Here is a 21133-nt window from a genome sequence, read left to right as displayed (position 1 = left end):
CATGGATTATTCATTCCAAGGACGACATCCACCATCTGAACTTGCTGCAATGGTTTCCCAATCCAACGATCTACAAGATGAAGATGAATGGCTTGCTGACAGTGGAGCCAATACTCACATCACTAATGACTTGGAAAATCTAACTCTGCAGCAACCATATCAGGGTAATGAGACAGTAGCAGTAGGTAATGGTAATGGACTTGGTATCTCCCACACTGGCTCTTCCTCTTTTCTTCGCTCAAATCAACTCCTACATCTTAAAAATATCTTACATTGTCCTGATGCTACAACAAATTTACTTTCAATAAATAAATTTTGTCGTGACAATAATTGCCATTTTAAACTAACTGATACCTATTTCTTGATTAAGGACAACCTCACAGGGAAGATCCTCCTACAAGGGGCAAGTGAAGATGGTCTCTACCCATTAAGGCTACAACACTTCACCAAAAATAAAGTCAGAGCATTTACTGCGCAAATTGGGATCAGGGTGTCTTCTTCAGTTTGGCACAACCGCTTAGGGCATCCAAGTCATCAAATCTTGCAGCATCTGCTTCACAACTACTACCTTCCTGTGTCTTCAGTTAAGTCGAGTCAATCTATTTGTGTTTCATGTCAATTAGGAAAGAGCAAAAAATTACCCTTTATTGAGTCAAGTCGTATTACCACTGCTCCATTGGAGCTTATTCATAGTGATGTATGGATTTCTCCTTTATCTTCAATCAATGGAAGCAAATGTTATGTTATCTTTATTGATGATTTCTCTAGATACACCTGGCTATTTCCTCTAAAACTCAAATCAGATGTTTTTGAAACCTTTGTTAAATTCAAGTGCTTGATAGAAAATTTATTTTCCCTTAAAATTAAACAACTTCAAACAGATGGGGGTGGTGAATACACCTCTCATAACTTTACTAAATTTCTGTCAACACATGGTGTTCTTCATCGAGTCACATGTCCACATACATCTCAACAAAATGGAGTTTCAGAAAGAAAACATAGGCATATCATTGAATCTGGTCTTAGTCTCCTAGCTCAATCCCACCTTTCTTCTAAATACTGGGTTGAAGCTGTCAGTACTGCCGTGTATCTCATCAATAGATTGCCTACCCCTACTCTCCAAAATTCAAGTCCTTTCACCAAACTCTACAATAAGGAGCCAGACTACACCTTTTTAAAAACTTTTGGTTGTGCTTGTTATCCTCTCTTAAGACCCTATGCCAAACACAAATTGGAATTCAGAAGCAAACAATGCATCTTCCTTGGATATTGTACCCACCAAAAGGGTTACAAGTGCCTTGATCCCATCTCCAATCGTGTATATGTCTCTAGACATGTTATTTTTGATGAATTGGTGTTCCCTGCACAGAATAGAGCAGCATCTTCATCCCCTAACGGATCAGATCCTTCCCCTACAGGTATTGTTCTTGATCATTCTCATTTTTACTCTATGAATAATTCTGACTCTAATACTGTTCAGACCTCACCCCCAATCACCTTGCCTTCCCCAGCACAAGTACCTATTCTAAACACTCCCCTGACTACCCCTACTGCCGAATTACTACCACCTACCCCTGATCCTATCCCCCACCTAGATCAATCCTTACTTCAGCTTTTGCCTGCACCTACTGAACCAGCCTCTCCTCATATTGTCACAAGATCTATGACTGGAAACTCCAAACCTAAGTCTTTTCCCAACTATCAGCTATTCCTATCCTTAAAATCAACCAAGCATCCACTAAAATCCTTTCATGCTACACACTTGCCTTCTATCCCTACCACATTTGCTCAGGCTGTTTCTAACCCTAAATGGTTTGCTGCAATGGAAAGTGAACTTCAAGCTTTAGTTGACAATGGTACTTGGTCTCTCTGCCCTAGACCTTCACATCGAAACATCATCAAGAATAAGTGGGTTTTTCGGCTAAAGGAAAAATCAGATGGTACTATTGAAAGATACAAGGCAAGACTAGTGGCTAAGGGTTTCCAACAAAGAGATGGTATTGACTACACTGAAACCTTCAGTCCAGTTATAAAACCAGCCACTATACGGATCCTACTATCCTTAGCAATCCACTACAATTGGCCCCTCAAGCAATTGGATGTCTCTAATGCCTTCCTTCATGGTTACTTGAATGAAGAAGTCCTCATGGAGCAGCCTACTGGTTTTGTTGATGCAGCTTTTCCAGATCATGTTTGTAAGCTCAAAAAGGCCCTCTATGGTCTAAAGCAAGCCCCACGAGCTTGGTTTCATAGATTGTCACAAGCTCTTCTCCATCTTGGTTTTGTTGGATCCTTAGTAGATACCTCTCTTTTTATGCTTCATCAAGGCTCTGTTCATATTTACATACTGATATATGTTGATGATATCATAGTAACAGGTACAGATTCATCTATCATGGAGACTCTCATCCACGGCCTTCAAATGGAATTTAAGTTGAAAGATCTTGGTTGCCTTTCATACTTCCTAGGCATCCATGTCCTTCGTGACAAAACTGGCTTGCATCTAAATCAAGGTAAATACATTATTGATTTACTTGATCGTGTGCAAATGCTTGGAGCAAAGCCCTATGCCGCACCCTGCACTTCAGGCAAGAAGCTCACCAAGCTTGATGGTGATACTCTACCAGATCCCACAACCTATCGTCATATCATTGGAGCTCTACAATACTGCACACTCACAAGACCTGACATAGCCTACACTGTCAATCAATTGTGTCAATTTCTCCATTGTCCAACTACAGAACATATGAAGGCTGCTAAAAGAGTTCTAAGGTATCTCAAAGGCACACCAGATCATGGCCTTCACTTCACTTCAGGTCCTCTTCAACTTCAGGCATACTGTGACTCTGACTGGGCAGGGGATCCTCTAGATCGCAGATCCACTACAGGGTATTGTGTTTTCTTCGGCTCCAACTTAGTATCTTGGCATGCCAAGAAGCAGCCTGTTGTCTCGAGATCTAGCACCGAGGCTGAATATCGTGCAATGGCCATTACAGCTGCTGAACTCTCATGGCTTCGAATGCTACTCAAAGAATTGCAAGTTTCTCTCCATGATCCTCCTGTACTCTGGTGTGATAACATAGGAGCTATTGCTTTAGCTTCTAATCCCATCTACCATGCTCGTACCAAGCATATAGAAGTTGACTACCACTTCATCCGTGAGAAAATTCTTCACAAAGATCTTTGTGCTAGCTACATCCCAACTCAAGATCAATGTGCTGATATCTTTACAAAGGGCCTTACCTCCTCTCGATTTCTTTTCCTCAGAGACAAACTCATGGTTACTCTCCCTCCCATTCGTTTGAGGGGGGCTGTTAAGGAACCAATAGAGTCTGTTTTATAGTTGTTCTTATCTTTTAGTATTATCCTTATAGTTGTTCTTATCTCTTCTCTTTAGTGTTCTAGTTGTATTTGTTTTACTTATTTGTATTGAATTAGGTCTCCTAGTTTGTATCAAGTTTGGGTTTGTCAAACTTGATTACAATTGTAACTCTTTACCTATATATACAATGAGAACGAAACTGAGACTTCATTCCGCCAAAAGCAATTTTCTTTGCTTTCTTTCATAAACGCGAATCCTTCAAGAGCTGGATCAGCCTGAAGGGGTAAAGTTGTTCAAGGAGTTGATACAAATATCCAAGGAGTTGTTCAAGGAGTTGCCTTTTATTATAGGGCAGTGGGGTTTTTTTAGGTTGAGATAAACAGAGAGTTTATGGAAGAGGCTGATCTTGATTTTGGGCTTGTGTTTGAATTTGATGAACCTGCAGGCCATATAGGCCATATTCTGTATCAACTCCTTGAACAACTTTACCCCAACATGTTTTTGACAGTTTGCAGTTCCATGAATCTAGCCAAAGGTAATATAAAATGCAAGCTGAGTGGATATATATAATTCAAAGACAAACAACAGCATCAGGAAGATGATGTGGGGAGTACTTGACCATTAGCTGGGTTAGGTCTGCATTGAACTCTTTCTCAAGCTCAACCTCTTCCTCCCACTGCCTCCGCTTCAGTTCAGCCTTCTTCTCTTCTTGGACTTTAACAAGGTTATCTCTCTCTTCCACAAAAGGCTTCCATCTCCTTATCTTGGAACTTTATGTATTTTGCAATTTCGTCAGCCCAATAAGCCAAAAAATAAGAAAAATAACAAACACCACCACCTACCCAAAGCATTAATTATGCTACACTACATATACTCACTCAGCTTGCATTTTATATTACCTTTGGCTAGATTTATGTAACTGCAAACGGTCAAAATCGATCCTATTGGGGTAAAGTTGTTCAAGGAGTTGATACAGAATTTGGCCTGCAGCTTCAACAAATTCAAACTCAAGCCCATAATCAAGATCAGTCTCTTCCATAAACTCTCTGTTTATCTCAACCTCAAAAAACCCCACTGCCCTAGAATAAACCCCACTGCCCTAGAATAAAGGGCAACTCCTAAACATAAGAAGGCCTGTTGCTAATTATGATGGTAAGTCCAGTCATGCCACCTCATTAGATCGTGCTGCATCCTTAAAGGTTATTGCCTCGCAAGGCTCCTCAAATCAAGCTATCACATGTATGGTTACATATTATGTTGGGAAACCTTATGAATAAATTAAGAAAGCAATATTTGAGTAGTCCACCTCCTTGCGGTACACTCACATTAGAAAGGGAATATCTCACACCTTGCGGTACACTCACATTAGAAAGGAAAGATCCCATACCTTGCGCCACACTCACATGTCTATAAGGAAATTATTCTCGTTGAGCAAGTCTGAGACATTTTGTCAATTACTGTCCTGTATTTATTTTGTTGCTTTACTTACACGCGCGCATTTGTAATAGTAAATAATACCCTTTGTACTGTTTGTAAATCAATCAAGCAAAGAAGTCTATTTCAATACAATATTTTCCCCTTTATTTTCACCTTTCATATATAATATGCTCTTGATATCAACAAGAGTTTCAAATCTAGCACGAGGACAACTTTGCAACCAAACTATTGCTAGTGTCATTCACCACTCGGGTGTTAAAGTATACTAGGCCCGCAAGGGCTTGAGCATAAGTTCAATGCGCTCGAGCTTAGACATGTAGGCCCGTAAGGGCTCGAGCGCAGACATATACACAAGCCAGATCAGTCACTGCATTAAATCACAAAACCGATATGGAAAGATTTAAGGCATTCCACGATCTCTCATGACAGCATACAGAGAACTTCCTTACAATCAGATAACATATAATCAAATCTACTCTAGAAGGAAAGATGCACAACCATTGGATGACTTGTATTATTGCATAAAAGAAAATATGCAAGAAGGTTTGTTTGTTTGTAATATAGGAGTAACTTTACTTTAAACTTCTGAATTACCGTGCGATTTGAGGAAATCCCCTAAACTTTAAAACCTTTCAATTTAGACTGTCCATCAGATTTTAAACGTTAAAAGTGAGACAATGACGTTTATACCTCTGAATTTTTTTATAAAATTCCAAATTTACCCTTAATTCCAAATAAAAAAATAAATAAAGTTTTAAAAAAATATTAGAGATATTTTGGTCTTTTTAGGAGTAAATCAGGGAAGTTAATGGCTAAATATGACGAAGGGGTTCAAATTGATTGCAATTGAAAGTTTAGAGATCCAAATTGAGAGGTTTTAAAGTTTAGGAGGCTTCTCAAATCGCATGGTAATTTAAGGGTTTAAAGTAAAGTTATCCCTTTGTAATATAATTATTCTGGTTTGTGATTTTGCATTAGGTTTAGTTGAGCATACTTTAGGTTAAGTCTTGTATATAAATACCACAACTTTGTACTGTAATTTTTAGTCACTTTGAATATACAAGTTATCAAAGTTTTCATCGGGGATGCCAATTATCTAACCATAAATGGGTTTTAAAGTTTGACTTGGTTTGGCATGGTTCACTTAAAAACGGACCAATAGGCTTGGACGTAAACAGGTCCAGATGGGGAGGAGCCCAAACCCTCAAATAAAAAGTCCAGATGGGGGGTGGCCGAGCCACCTCAAACGGCGAGCCACCCCCAATTTTTTTTTTTTTTTTTTTCAAATTAAAAAAAAATTAAATAGATGACACATGTCAACATTTGATTGGTCCACGTGTCAGTCTTAACGGTCAATTAACGGTCAACTAATAGATATACTAAGTTGGTCATTTATCAAAACCCCAAGAAAGTTCTGTAATAAAAATAAAACCTCAGATGAATAAAAATAAAGTTCTTAAACTTCATGCTATTATAAAGTTCTTAAACTTCATGCTATTAGGTATTTAACCCTTTTTATTATTATATTATTTCTGGCAAAGTTCAAATGTCTGATCGGTCGGCCACACGTGATCTTCATAACTCCACGAGTCCTCAGATCGGACGGCTGAGAGAGCTGCGTCAGTTTGAAGCTAACTGGGAAAGACTAGGGCCTCTCTACCGGCTCCTCCTATATAAAACCCTCACAAATCTCTTACGCTCCTTCTCTCTCTATCTTTCGCTCTCTGCGCCACACCCTCGCTGCGAAATATGGTATGCAGCTCTCTTTCTCGCATAATCTCTCAAAAATTTTCGGTTTATTTTCTTTGATCTTCGACGTTTGTTTGGCATTTTGATTCTGATTTTTTTTGGGCGTTTGATCTTTTGGTTTTGTGTTGTAGGCTTTGCCGAACCAACAGACCGTCGATTACCCGAGCTTTAAGCTTGTGATTGTCGGCGATGGTGGAACCGGTAAGTTTTCTTTGGTGTAATGGTTCTTTCCTTCAAGATCTGTTTGGTTACTGGGAAAATTTAGGATGAAAAAAAAAAGATCAGTTTATTGAATAGTGGATTTCAATTAAGCTTAGCTGCTGAGCCGTAGGTATTTTTTTGCTTTCGTTCTAGGGGTCTGTTGCCGTTTATACTCTGTTTGTTTGAAAATAGTCCCAAGAAAAAATCTTTATTGTGAAACTAAAACTTGAAGGAAAAAAAAGTGAATGATATTCTTTGGTATTTCTATTTCGTGCAGTTGGGTTGATTTGTGATAAATTAATTGCCTTTGGTTTTGTTATTATTTGGTAACTCATCATATTTGATTGTTGAAGCGGTTGGCTTCTAGTAGTGGACGTTTTGCTTATTTGGATTTCAATTGTTTGAACAATGCAGGAAAAACAACATTTGTGAAGAGGCATCTGACTGGGGAGTTTGAGAAAAAATACGAACGTAAGTCTGATGAATTTAGATTTTATCTGTTGGATTTTGATCTTTGATATCTTGTCTTTATGGTTTCCTTGGTATTAAGGAAGTAGTAAAACCTTGCGTTTAGAGCAAAGTTACTCTTGTTTGATGCTAAAAATAAAAAGGAAAAAAACTTGGAACTTTGTTCTTTTGGTTTGTTAATTGGAATTGGTATCCGGGACTGATCTCATTCTTGATCTTTCAACTCATGTACAGCAACCATTGGTGTGGAAGTCCATCCTTTGGACTTTTTCACCAACTGTGGGAAAATTCGATTCTACTGCTGGGACACAGCTGGGCAAGAGAAGTTTGGTGGTCTTCGAGATGGATACTAGTGAGTGATCTGCAGAATAATTTTGGGCAATTCTTTATATCTAACTTATTATTCAAATTAAGTTGTAGCCATATCTAGCGCACCATTACCTTCTAGCTACCCCTGTTTAGTGTTTGTATGTAAATGCTTATATGCAGAGATTCACGTGTAATGGTAGTTAGACCCTTTTTGCCCTTTTGAGATTTATATATGGCAATCTGTTATGTTTTGTTTGTTTTGTTTTCGAATCAAGTATTAAGTAACTTAAGAAATTGAGGAATTGGTGTGATTTTATGAGCTTTTTTATATTTAAATGAAATTCTTGAACTTCGTGGAAACTATTATGCAGATGATTAAATGCAAACATGTTCATGCTTCTTATGTGTAGTTTTTGAACCTGTCCCCCCACTTTGTACGCTCAAATAACCACCGCCAACCCCAAATCACAATTCTTTTTTCTTAATAATTATTTGCTACTTCTTGAGGGAAGGAAGATTTAGAGGTCTGTGTTTGTAGTAAAGTTTTTTATAAACATATTATGATGGTATACTCAATTAGTTCTGAACTAATTTTAATTTTGTGGACTGGGTTAACTTCCCAGGAAAAAAATGTTGTTTTTTCCTCTTTTGTTTTTGGTGCTTGATAGATTCACTTCGGTCCATAAACTCTCAGAAATCATATATGTTTCAGTTTAATTTAGTCTCTTCAGATGATGTTTTAAAAATCATGTTCATTTTACAGCATCCATGGGCAATGTGCAATTATCATGTTTGATGTTACTGCCCGGCTGACATACAAGAACGTTCCAACATGGCACCGGGATCTTTGCAGGTCTGTTCAGAAACCCTGACTAGTCTCTTGTTAAGTTTGAGAGTTCCTTTGCTTTATTGGGTCTCATAGCTACTTCCTATGTTGTCATTTTTCAGGGTGTGTGAAAACATCCCAATTGTTCTTTGTGGAAACAAGGTTGATGTGAAGAACAGGCAGGTGAAGGCAAAGCAGGTTACTTTCCACCGGAAGAAGAATTTGCAGTACTACGAGATATCAGCTAAGAGCAATTATAACTTCGAGAAGCCTTTCTTATACCTTGCCAGGAAGCTTGCAGGGTAAAGACCCATTAATTTCTGATAGAGAAGCTTTTCCCCCTGTTACTTTTAGTGCTCTTGATAATTCTGCAGAATGCAGTTACAATCAAGTATTTACTGTGCAATGTGCTTGTTTATAGGGACGCTAATCTGCATTTCGTTGAATCTCCTGCCCTGGCTCCCCCAGAAGTGCAAATCGACTTGGCTGTGCAACAACAGTAAGCCTTCTCTTATAACTAAAATTCTCTCTCCCAACAGTTAATGTGGAGTGCTAGGTTAAAGAAGGCATGACCAAGTACTACATGGTCTGTCCTAGGTGTTGTCATGTGAAAATCGTGCCTTTTTGAGGTGCTATCAGCAAGCGATACTCTTAATGGTGTCGATAACTATTTCCTCTGCAAGAAACTTCTCTATACTTATAACTGTTATGTAGATGCTACTTATTCCCCTCTTCCTGTATTTTCTTGTATCAGGTTGATATAAGTACTGCCAGAATTGTGTGTTAAACTGGTTTAATAACTGCTATTCTTTTGGCATGCTGTGCTTCTGTGGTTCTGTGATGAGGGAGTTTGTTACAGCAATTATTAATTGTTGCATAATATATTAGATTCCTTTACCTCATCCATCAGGTCTCGCGAATTAAAATTGATATCAGTTTTTTTTTTTTTTTTCCTTTTTGAATTATGAATAACTTGTCAAGCCTGATGAGCGGGGTTCTTCCTTTTGAGTTTCTCCAAACTGATGGGAGAAACTCAAAAGGAAAAGGAACACTGCTCATCAGGCTTGATGATTGCGAGAAAACGAGTTTGGATTTACTGTTATGTTTTCTGATTTACTGTTATGTTTTCTTAAATTCCTCTTAGAGTGGGTCGCTACTAATGCTTTCTCAATAGCACTAATTTTGTAGAATTTTGTGCTCTCTGTTCTTTCTCTTGATTTGTTGGATGTATTTTCTTATATACTCTCCTTGTGCACTTGGGTTGGCTTTCTAATAAACTCGTTTTACTTGTATATATAACCTTTGTTTTCTCTGTTGGTGATTTCCACAGGCATGAAGCTGAGCTTGTTGCTGCTGCGAGTCAGCCCCTTCCTGATGACGATGATGACGCATTTGAGTAGATTGGGGTGTTCTAGTTTTTGTCAGAGATTCTCATCAAAATATTCGAGTCCCTTGAGCCATTTTTTCCCCTAAATTGCTGGCTTTGTGCATGTTAACAAACTTAAATCTTTGGTTGTATCAACTTGTGGATGCGGAGTTGGACCATTGTTTTGCTTTTTGTTTTGGATTTTATGACATATGTGTCTGCACAGCAATGTGATATTTTTGAGTTTGGATTAATTAAGCTTATGGCCCACGTGTCCCCGGTTCACATTTTCTAGTTTGCCAACTCTTCATGGCTTGTGGTTTAAGAGTGTGGCTGCTCTTTTGTGAACGCCCTTAAAATTTGTTAGCTATGGTAATTAACTTGAAAGGTTATTCATAATACTTTCATTTTAATTAGTTGAAGTACTACCAATAACAACAAATATCAATATAAAATAAAATACTAGTAAACTATTGAGATTAAATATCTAGTTGAGAATAGACGATTTCGTCTCAATACAAATGTTGTACATAAATTGCTTTCTACAATCTTTCGCTCAACATTTATGTACTTATTTCAAATAGAACTTAGTCTATACAGTGAGTCTGGTTTAATTAGAAATAAGTATAGAGAGAGTACATTTTAGAAACATAATTGAGTTTTGAATAAATTATACTGGTGATCATTATCTCCGTAATTATATCACCATTATAAAACAATTAAGGCATAATTCCAATGATAACATGTTGCAATTTATGTCAAAAAACCATGTTGATGAAGTATATCATATAATATTCATAATTAATTTTTGGGTCATAACTCACCCCAATATAGTCTATTCGTGTCGTTTTTTCTCGACGATAAGGTTTGCGCATCCTAGAGTGCATCTAATACAATTTAGGTGCCCTGAGCACGGTATATAAGTAGCTACCACTAGAGGTCTGACCGAGTTCGATCCTGAATGATCCATACCACTAGCGATGCCATAGGACATGACCACCATATGCGTATTGTTGCATTGGTCACTCTAGTCGTTGGATCCAAGGCAACCTAACACTAAACTAAACATGGCCCATACGGTCAAGTTCATATACTAATGTGTACTTATCCAGATTCTTCACCCACATTTCCCATGGTGGTACGCCACATCAATAATATTCCAGTTAAGAACATAGCATATTTCATTGGTAAAACATCAATGCATTTGTAAATCAACCTTTAAAAGCCTTAAGGCTTACACCATATATTTTTTATGACAGGCATGAGTATCTAAAATGCAAGTTAATAAATAAAATATTCATGCTTGATAACAAAGTATTTTGGCATTTCCATGAATGATTACTTACCTCGAACTCTCACATCCAACCTCACACATACCAAAGGTCAACATCTCATTTTTGCAAGTCCATACTTGAATATTAGCTAAGATACTATGTAAAACCCTAATCTATGCTCTAAAACCCCAATGTGCACTTAAAGCCCCTAATGTGCACATTCTGCCCTTAAAAGGTTTGATCATTCCCTGAGGGCCATTCAAATGTTCTAACCATTCAATCATTTCTTGTACCATTCAAACGTTTCTTGAACAAAAACCCAAAAACTCAGAAAGGTCATATTTTTAACCTATCTAGCTCGTTCCAAAGTCCTAACAAACTTCATAACACTACCCTAAGCACAAATCAGAGCTCATGACATAATTCAAACACCAAAGTACAAATCCTTTCACCAAAAATCCAACATTTTTTCAAAGACACAAAACAATTCAAAAACATAAGGATTTACATATTAACACCTCAAATGGTAAGAAATTTACACTTCATCAGTAAGGACAACGAAATGGTTTCTAGCCCGGTTCATCACCTCCCTATGGCTCAAGCAGTGGTGCGACCACCTCAAGCCCCTATGGGGGTGGTCGGCCACCCTATGAGTGGGTAGGATAGTTTGACCTCCCCCACCATCCCTTTGGATGGTTGAGCACTACTTCAAAGAATAAAAAGATGGTTAATCACTTCTTAATAGGGTAGGGTAGTTGATTGCTTTAAATGGTGGTTCTGCCACCCATTAGTATTTTTTAGGGAAAAATTCATTTTACCTCCTTGAAGTTTCAAGGGTTTTTCAATTCGAACCCTAATGTTTAAAAATTGGTAATGTACCCCCCTAATGTTTTAAAAAATTTCAATTCAGATCCTCCGTTACTAATTCCATCTAATTGGACAGAAATCATCCTACGTGCATCTCACGTGGGATTTTGATGTCCTCTATTCCAATTTTGCCCTCATTAAAAACCTATAAAATTACGTAATTACCCTCATTAAAACTTATGAAATTACGCAATTACCCTTAATTTCATAGGTTTTAATGAGGGCAAAATTAGAATAGAGAGTATCAAAATCTCACGTGAGACGCACGTGGGATGATTTCGGTTCAATTAGACGGAAATTAGTAACGGAGGATTTGAATTGAAAATTTTTTAAACATTAGGGGGGTACATTGCCAATTTTTAAACATTGGGGTTCGAATTGAAAAACCAATAAAACTTCAGGGGTAAAGTGAATTTAACCCTATTTTTTAAGAAAAAAAATATCCAAAAAAGACTTAATTCAGGTCATTCATTCAAAATGAATTGATTTAGATTTTTGAAATTGGAGGCGACTGCAATCCTTGGTTTAAATTGAAATGATAACATGTGTGCTATTAGGGACATTCAACCAATCAAATACTCAAAATTAGTGATAAACTATGAAGCAACGTTCGGTGGTGTCTAATCAAGATTCATGGGGTATTATCAATTTTGGAAAAAAACATTTCTTGATATCCCTTTGTGCTTCGGGTTATTTTGACTTTAAAAATTGAGTTTTGAATCTTTTAATCTAAGAATTTTGTTAATATTCTGTCAATTTTTAAATAGAAAGTTTTCATCATTCTAATTTTTCTCTTATTTTTTCATTTTCTCTCTCAATTGACCATCCTAGTTTGAGGAGTAATGCAACACGTCTCTTTTGCGTCCCTTTAAAGACGATGTAACTCTTAAAATTATCATTGGCCTCGTAATTGATCACTATTAAATTTTGATCAAATAATAATTTTAAAAGTCACATTATTTTTTGAAGGACACAAGAATAACACTAGAGAAACTTGTAAAATTCGAAGAGAGGATTTGAGAGCTATGGCCAAAAATGCTCGAAATCCATGGGCAGGAAATGGTTTGCAAACGCGTGATAATACTAGAAATGGCGGTGTTAGGTGGTGTCTAATCAAGATCAGTAGATTTTGAAGTAACAAAGAGATAAGTCAAAATACACTAAAATAAAAATAAAAATAAAGATCATTTAGTTTATATTACTGGTATTTATTTTAGCTAATATATTTTTAAATTGTGAGAAATTATGTAATGACTCCTATATTTTTTTGTCCAAAAATGCTAGAATCTAATAAAAATTTTACATTTTATTCATAAAAGTCCAAGTGATAAGTTGCCGCATCATATTTTTAGTGAAAGGAAAAAGACAAAACAAAAAGAAGATTATGTGGTATTTTGTTACATGGACTTTTATGAACAAAATATAAAGTTTTTATTAGATTCTAGCATATTTTTTGTCATTTTGATTTTAAGATTAGTTTAAGTTTAGAGAAATGCTAGAATCTAATAAAAATTCCACATTTTGTCCATAAAAATTCATGTGGTAAGATGACACATCATATTTTTGGTGGAAGAAAAAAGACAACAAAAAGAAGATGATATGGTATCTTGCCACATAAACTTTTATGGGCAAAATATGAAATTTTTATTAAATTCTAGTATATCTCTTAAGTTTATTGTGAATTCGAAAACTCTATAAGCAATAAGCATTTTCGTTAAATAGATAATAGAAATTATTACCAAAATATAATTATGCTGTTCAGATTAAAAAAAAGATAGATTTTTTTTTTATTATTAAGCACATCTTCCATGTGGATTAGAATTGATGAAAAAAAGCTTTTAAAAAATGGCTAAGTTTTTTTTTTTTTTTTAATAAAAAAGGTTGGAGGGGAAGACCAATTGTGGCTATTCTACTTGAACGTGATCATAGTAGTACCAACCTGCGAGGGACTGCTCAGGAGGGACCTAGACGGCGGAAGCCGCAAGCGCACCCTTAAGACCAGTCGAACAATAACTTAACCGCCTGCCCCATCAGGACATCAATGGAAACCAATGTGGTTTATAGGCTTGGGTATTGGTCAAAACGGTCCGGTTTTGGCTCTTATTGGTTATTAACCGATAATTTTCGGTTAAACGGTTTATTAACTGATACCGAACCAATAAGAATTTTAACCGAAATTATCGGTTATAACGGTGCACGGTTAAACGGTTCAGTTAAACCGGTTAACCGATTTAACCGTGAGCTTTATATTGATTTATTTTGTTTGGCCAAAAATGAGTTTTTTTTACTTTTGAAAACCAAAATACTTTTTGTTGGGCTAAAATAACTTATTAAAAATGAGTTGTTTTAGGGTCCAAATACTTTTTGTTGGGACCCAAAAATTTGTTTTTTGGGCTAAAAATTGAAGCTTTTTTATATTGATCCACCACAATTTTTTTTTTAATTTTGTTTTTATATATATTATAAAATACATTTTTCCAAAGCAAATGGACTAATTAACATAATAAATGTTAATTAGACTAACAAAACTAGTTAATGAAAAATGCTTTCACCAAAGGCAAATAAATCCCATCCAATGCCATAACTAAAAAAAAAGTCAAACCTACAAATTCTCAAATTAAGATAAGGTTACATAGGTATATATATAATCTCAAAACTACATCGTTTTTGCATACCTACTTAACGGTTTATATCAGTTAAACGATTAACCGATATGAAATTTATAACCGGACCGAACCGAACCGAACCAATAAGCATACCGGTATAAAAAATTTAACCGATAAGGATATCGGTATATCGGTTACGGTTAATATTGGTTTGGTCGAAACCGGTATAGGGCCTGAAATCGGTAACCGGTTAACCTGCCCACCCCTAGTGGTTTATACTAATCAGGCATGAGGATTCTCCATTACAAAAATTCAAACCCACACCCTAGGACTTACCTAACCACTTGAGAAATTTCTTAGGCCATTGAACCACCACCCTTGATGGTTAAAAATGGCTAAGTTAATTGTTAGGTCATTCGACCTAGTTTAGTCACAACAATTGTAGTGGGTTTTCTAGATAAGGATGAGTCATGCTCTTAGCCAACCCTAGCTAAGGGGGTGACTCATAGTTGCCCCGTAATAAAGGGGGTGATCGCGAACCACTCCCTCTAGCCCCATTGAACAAGGTGGTTGTGAGTTACCCTTTTTGTGAGGGGGTGGTCATGAGCCACCCTCTAAGTCGTGGGTGGCTAGGAGCACAATTCACTCATGGCTAGGTTTTGCAGCCTACTATCATTGTCCAGCCCAGTTAATCTTTTTCTTTTTCTTCTTCTTTTCCTTTTTTATTTTTTTATTTTTATTTTTATTTTTTATTTTTTTTATCTAAGAGGGTCATAAGTGTTTGTTCAAACGAGGATTGGTCACATGTCAAATGCGAGAAATTTGCCACATGTCAATTAGGAGCTCGTGCAGGAAAATGGACGACTAGGATCTGATCTTGATAGACTGCTTTTGAACAATGTAATGTGCCATTCGAACAAACGTCTAAGTTGAAAGGGGTGTGGTGTAAACCCCCTCATTTAAGTCAAATAATCATTTCACACATCAACTTGAAACATAAAATAGAATACCTAGGAAAACACAGGATTAGCCAACCCATTCTTTGTCATCGACAAAAGGGGTATTGCTCTTATTATTGGATGCTGTAAATAGGGCTTTAATCCACATCTAGATAATTGCATTACAAGTACTTTCACCTATACATATGAAAAAGGGTAAAACTATAGATAATTTATCCTCATTATTGTTGTTTTTACTTGGTGCAATAGATTGATATTGACGCAGTGGTTTTTACTTTTTACCCAACCGCTCTAGATTTGACCTAAAGCCTAAAGGATTGGACGAGCAAAATATTCTGTGTCCAGGACCATGCCAGATTTGAATTCTTTCTGATCTTAAAAATGTGATTCTTCAAGTAACATGGAATATTTTATGTTCTTTAGATACGTATGCTCTGGATGCTGATGAGGATGGTGAACTTTATGGGAGGAAATAATGTTTTGATGCTACACTTTTTATTTTTGTTTCGTATCACTTCATATCTTACGTGAATGAGTGCCACGTGAACTCTCGCGTGACAGTTAAACGTGATAAGTATCATGTGGATTGTTTTGTGACAACTTGAATGTTAGTAGTTGGCGTGTTAAGTATACGTTACATGAATTATCACATCGGTTTACAAGGAACTTATAGTAAAAGTTATTGTATTCATAGGAGTAATTTGTACGAATTTGTTCTAACCCAGTTTATAAAATTGTCACGTGCCTCTTAGCATTAAAAATTTCTAACTCACTTTGGAAGAAAACTCTTATCTATTCCTAGCGGCACTCATATTTTTATAATATTTGTTCTTTATTATAATTCTATAACATTTGACTAGTTGTCAAAATATATAAATAAAAGTGAGAACCTTTCATTAATATATATCTCGTCGCATTCATACTCAATGCATGTCTTATTCACGGTCACGGTCTAATCTTTAGGCTGCATTATTTCCCGTTTCACTAGTAGCTTTATTTTTATGCAATATAAAGTCTATCATGCCTTTTTTTTTTTTTTTTTTAAGTATTTGTTGGATATTCCTCTCCCCTCCTTTTTTTAGTCCTTTGGTTATTTTATTGTAATGATTAATTTGCTAAGAAAAAAAAATTATCTTATTTATCCACATTAAGGATTGAAGTAGTAGTAGCGTACAGTAGTGGACGCGTGGACGGCTGAAATTGAAGCTTAAAGTTTAAGCGGGCAGTCCATCCAACGGCGTAGAAAATCGCGTCGAACAAAAGTCCAGCCTCCCTCCAATGTCCAAACCTGCTTATACGTATTATGTATTTATATATATCCTTCGCCACCACCACTTCCACAGTGTGCTCCCTTCAAAACCCACAGCTCTTACCCAATCACCATCTCAACAATGGTGATTTTCTCTCTCTCTCTCTCTCTCTCTCGTTACATATGTTGTTAGCGTTTCGTTCTTGATGTGATCGTATTGTGGTGACGTTGTTTGTGTTTATAGGCCATTCCGACTCAGCAGAGTGTAGATTACCCTTCCTTCAAGCTCGTCATCGTCGGCGATGGCGGAACTGGTATGAATGCACTCTAGCTTTTATCTTTCTCTTTGTTTTGTTTGCTTGCCGGTAAAATTTGGGAATGGAAAAGGAATTTGAGGGAAAATTCTCGAATCTCATGTTTTCCGTTTGCATGTTTCTCGAGAATATAGTTCATTTTCATTTACTTCTGCAGTTTCTTGGCAACCAAACGGAGCTAATTTGAGAATCCTAGGCTTTAAGTGCTCTTTTACTTTATTTATTTATTTATTTTTCTGAATAAAGCGTTTTGATTCGGTGCAGGCAAGACTACGTTTGTTAAAAGGCACCTTACCGGAGAGTTTGAGAAGAGATATGAGCGTAGGAACTCTTTCCTTTCTTTTTTTTTTTTTTTTTTTTTTCTCTCTCTCTCTCTTTTCTAAAATTCGCCGTTTGTGATTGTGTGCGTGTTAAAATCGACGACGATGATAATATTATGGTTTTGGAATTGTAAATGTGTCTATGTACAGCCACAATCGGCGTGGAAGTTCATCCGCTGGACTTCTTCACGAATTACGGGAAGATCAGGTTCAACTGCTGGGACACTGCCGGTCAGGAGAAGTTTGGTGGACTCCGAGATGGTTACTAGTATGTATTTTCCATTTGCCCCTTTTACTATATTCACTTAGCGCATATAATTGTGATTAATGGGCATTTTTATTTTATTTTTTATTTTATCTATCTAGGGAAACTCTAATATATATATATATATATATATATATATATATATATATATATATATATATTTAAGTGGAATTCTTAAAATCTCAACCATTATTTTTAAGTCAAATGGTTTATAGAATCATTTTATTTAAAACTGATGGTTAGGATTTAGAAAGCTCTACCATAGAGTTATCATAAGAAATCTAGAGGGTCACGTTTTCGAGTTGTTTTTGTAATGGTGTTTGTGATGTGATTCTTTAGCTTATGGTCCTGTACAGAGATTGGAATTAGTGCTTATGATTGATTCTTTGAAGTTACATTACTTTAGTTTCTAAGAGAACACTAAAAGGCATTAGTACAAAACCCAATTTCTAGTTGTTAGAATGTGATAGCTAAATTGGGTTTCATCTTGTGTTCACCAAGGGTGTCTGGGTATATGTACTTTCACAAATTTGAATTTTGATTCATTAGGACTCTGTTTTATTTGCGGCTTCTTATGGATGCAAATATATAATTAGGTTTCAACCCTTCATTCGTTCATATTTAACATTTTTGATCTGTACCATTTGATTTTCAGTATTCATGGACAATGCGCTATCATCATGTTTGATGTCACTGCTCGTTTGACATACAAAAACGTACCAACATGGCACCGTGATCTCTGCAGGTGAGTCATTGATGGGTTTTTTTTTTTTTTTTTTTTTAAAAAAAAGTTGCCATTAGTTGCAGCTTGTACTTCTACTGCCCCTTTCATTAACTACTTCCTCTCCGTATTTATCTTTTGCTATGTAAAAATGGTCTTCTAAATGGCTTCTCTGTTCCTATATTACCAGGGTCTGTGACAACATTCCCATAGTTTTGTGTGGTAACAAGATCGATGTCAAAAACAGGCAGGTCAAGGCAAAGCAGGTTACCTTTCACCGGAAGAAAAATCTTCAGTACTATGAAATTTCTGCAAAGAGCAATTACAACTTTGAGAAACCTTTCTTGTACCTTGCCAGAAAGCTAGCAGGGTAATGGTCTGGTCTATTTATCTTATTTAATTCTTTCTCTTTTGTTTTTTTCCATCATCTGCAGACTGATGTTGGAAAGAGAGTTTTAAATTTTCACTGGTAACTGCAGAAATGTTGACCTACACTTTGTTGAATCACCTGCTCTTGCTCCTCCTGAAGTTCAAATTGACATGGTTGCACAAGCAGAGTAAGTGATGGTGCCTCTTTCCCAGATTCATTTCGGCTTTCCCATTTTGATCTCTTAAGACTTTTAAACATGCTTGTTAATTCAATATAAGGAATGCACCATAAAAATAAAAAGAGACTACTGGCTGGGAGTGTGACTAAATTGTAGAAACTGCTTGGGCTTAATTCTTGGGACTTTTGATGTGAATTTTTACTCATCTAGTTTTGCAGATAACTCTTCCAAGGATATTAATAATTATACAACTAAGAAATATTGCAGCTTTGTTTACTGCTGCTGCTTTCGAGATTCCTTGGTGAACAACCTCATACTAACACAAATTATGGTGGAATTTATTTTCAGGCATGAAGCTGAGTTGCACAAAGCAGCTGCACAGCCTCTTCCTGATGAAGATGATGACTTTATTGAGTAGTGGAGGGTTCCTGTTCCTGAACTTTGCTTGCCTGTTTGCCACACTCAGGGTCTTGTAGGTTTTAGGGCAGTTTTACTTTGCAATGTTGCTACGGTTAATTTTGTACATTAAGGTTGGTTGGTTGTGGTAGGTTTAAGTTTGTAGTACATCAACTTGAAGTCCTGGTTTCGGTCATGTGGGATATCAGCCTCCACATTCAGCAACAAATACAAGAAATATTCAACTTCAGAGTTTTTTCTTTCTCTTTTTCCTTTGGCCTGTAACAAAATATATTACATGAGACGGAGATACACTTTTCCACATCAAATTCCAAGTTTGTAACATTCAAGTAGTGTAAAGAGGCTTGAACTTTCTACGAACTTCACAAGATCATTCATACTTTCTTTTTCTTTTTTGGGTTAAATGCAATTTTGGTACTTGTGGTTAGGCCCAAAATCAAACAGATCTTTCCTTTTCAAAAAGTGTTTCAAGTTGTACCTATGAATATTGAAAAAATACACTTAGTATCTTCATCCATGATCCGTCAAAAAATTTAACAGAATTACACATCAGCATGCTTAAAATGGCAACACATGTCCCGAATGCCAAATTAGAAGATTAGTTGATGTCACATTATATCATAAGTGGTACTTAGGGTTTTGCTGTCACATATGCTTAAAAAATAATAATACTAATAATGAAAAAAATAAAATAAACATTTTAAACCTAAACATAAAGCAAAATACTCATGTACCCATTTTGACTGAAATCTAGTCAACCAAATAGATCAGAATCTCCTCCTCCGCCTCCTTTGGCGTCAAAGACAAAGGTTGTAGCCTCTCGTCACTGCAAAACGGCCTGGTCAACCAAATAGATCAGAATCTCCTCCTCTGCCTCCTTTGGCGTTCAAAGACAGAGGCTGAAGCCTCTCGTCGCTACAAAACGGCCTCTTCCCATTGTTGCCAGGGAAAATAATGTTCAAATTGATAGTCGTGCATATAATCACCAGGAGCAAAATGAAGGCCACAAAAGCCGTTACGAGTGGCCTCCGAAGCTTGCCCCATGCCTTGTCCTCTTCTCACAGGGTCTTGTACTCGCGCTTCAGCATGAACGCCTGGCAAAGCGCATCCCCGATCACCTCAATCATACCCTTTCGCCTTACCATTCTTTGTTACACCCAAACGAAGCATTATGCATCTAGAAATACCTTTAGTTCGCCATCATCCCAAAACAACGAAGAAGAAAACAAATTTCTGGACATGAAAGTTTTTACCCAAATTACCAGAAAAACCTTCTAAATTTTTACAGTTTGATGCCTAACATTGATCAATTTCACTGCTCAAAATGCAGATTCAACGGCTTGATAGATTCAAAAAGGCTACAACACCAGAATTTTGTTTGTTTCCACTAAAAATCTGCAAAATTTTGATTCAGCGACTTTGCTCATGGGAAACAAAATCATCGATCTCTCTACCCTCCAAAATAATTGGCATATTTCTTTTGGATCTCAAGAAAAAGAGTCGCACTCTGTCACTATATTCTTCGTATTTTTCGAATCTCAACCATATTCTTCGTATGATTTCTTCGGCTTTTAGAATCGGTAATGCTGTTGTTAGTAGGAGAAGAAAATGTTGAGCTTCTTAGGTTATGGAATTCTGCTTTAGGTTTAGGTTTAAAATGTCTATTTTATTTTTCAAAATTTTTTTTTTTTTCATTTTTTCATTATTTTTTAAGCATATGTGGCAGCAAAACCCTAGGTACCACTTATATATAATGTCATGTCAGCTAAATTTGCTAATTTGGCATTGATATGAGGCATCTGGGGACAGGTGTCGCCATTTCAAGCATGATGAGGTATAAGCTTTTGTCTGTGAGCTTTTGGCAAAAGTGTTATTACTGAAAAGTTGTTTACATGTTTGGTAACCGCATGTCTTA

At 36.4% G+C, this 21133-nt stretch overlaps 2 protein-coding genes across 2 annotated transcripts; both read left to right on the top strand.

Moving 5' to 3' along the window:
• The first annotated feature begins 6404 nt into the window (after nt 1–6404).
• On the top strand, nt 6405–9963 carry LOC148583599 (GTP-binding nuclear protein Ran-3). The gene is made up of 8 exons (XM_088510328.1): nt 6405–6511; nt 6640–6709; nt 7124–7180; nt 7412–7529; nt 8250–8339; nt 8435–8614; nt 8734–8811; nt 9643–9963. Exons 1-8 carry the CDS (start codon nt 6509–6511, stop codon nt 9710–9712), a joined length of 666 nt encoding a protein of 221 aa, XP_088366454.1. The 5' UTR covers nt 6405–6508; the 3' UTR covers nt 9713–9963.
• A 6735-nt stretch (nt 9964–16698) lies between these two features.
• On the top strand, nt 16699–19446 carry LOC132190729 (GTP-binding nuclear protein Ran-3). Its single transcript, XM_059605781.2, has 8 exons — nt 16699–16778; nt 16878–16947; nt 17212–17268; nt 17418–17535; nt 18188–18277; nt 18444–18623; nt 18733–18810; nt 19150–19446. Exons 1-8 carry the CDS (start codon nt 16776–16778, stop codon nt 19217–19219), a joined length of 666 nt encoding a protein of 221 aa, XP_059461764.2. The 5' UTR covers nt 16699–16775; the 3' UTR covers nt 19220–19446.
• Nucleotides 19447–21133: the final 1687 nt, after the last annotated feature.

The sequence above is a fragment of the Corylus avellana genome, chromosome 9 (assembly GCF_965113065.1).
Source record: "Corylus avellana chromosome 9, dhCorAvel1.hap1.2, whole genome shotgun sequence".
Classification (NCBI taxonomy): Eukaryota; Viridiplantae; Streptophyta; class Magnoliopsida; order Fagales; family Betulaceae; genus Corylus; species Corylus avellana.
Note: the sequence above shows the minus strand (reverse complement) of the source record. Positions and strands in the feature narration are given on the sequence as shown.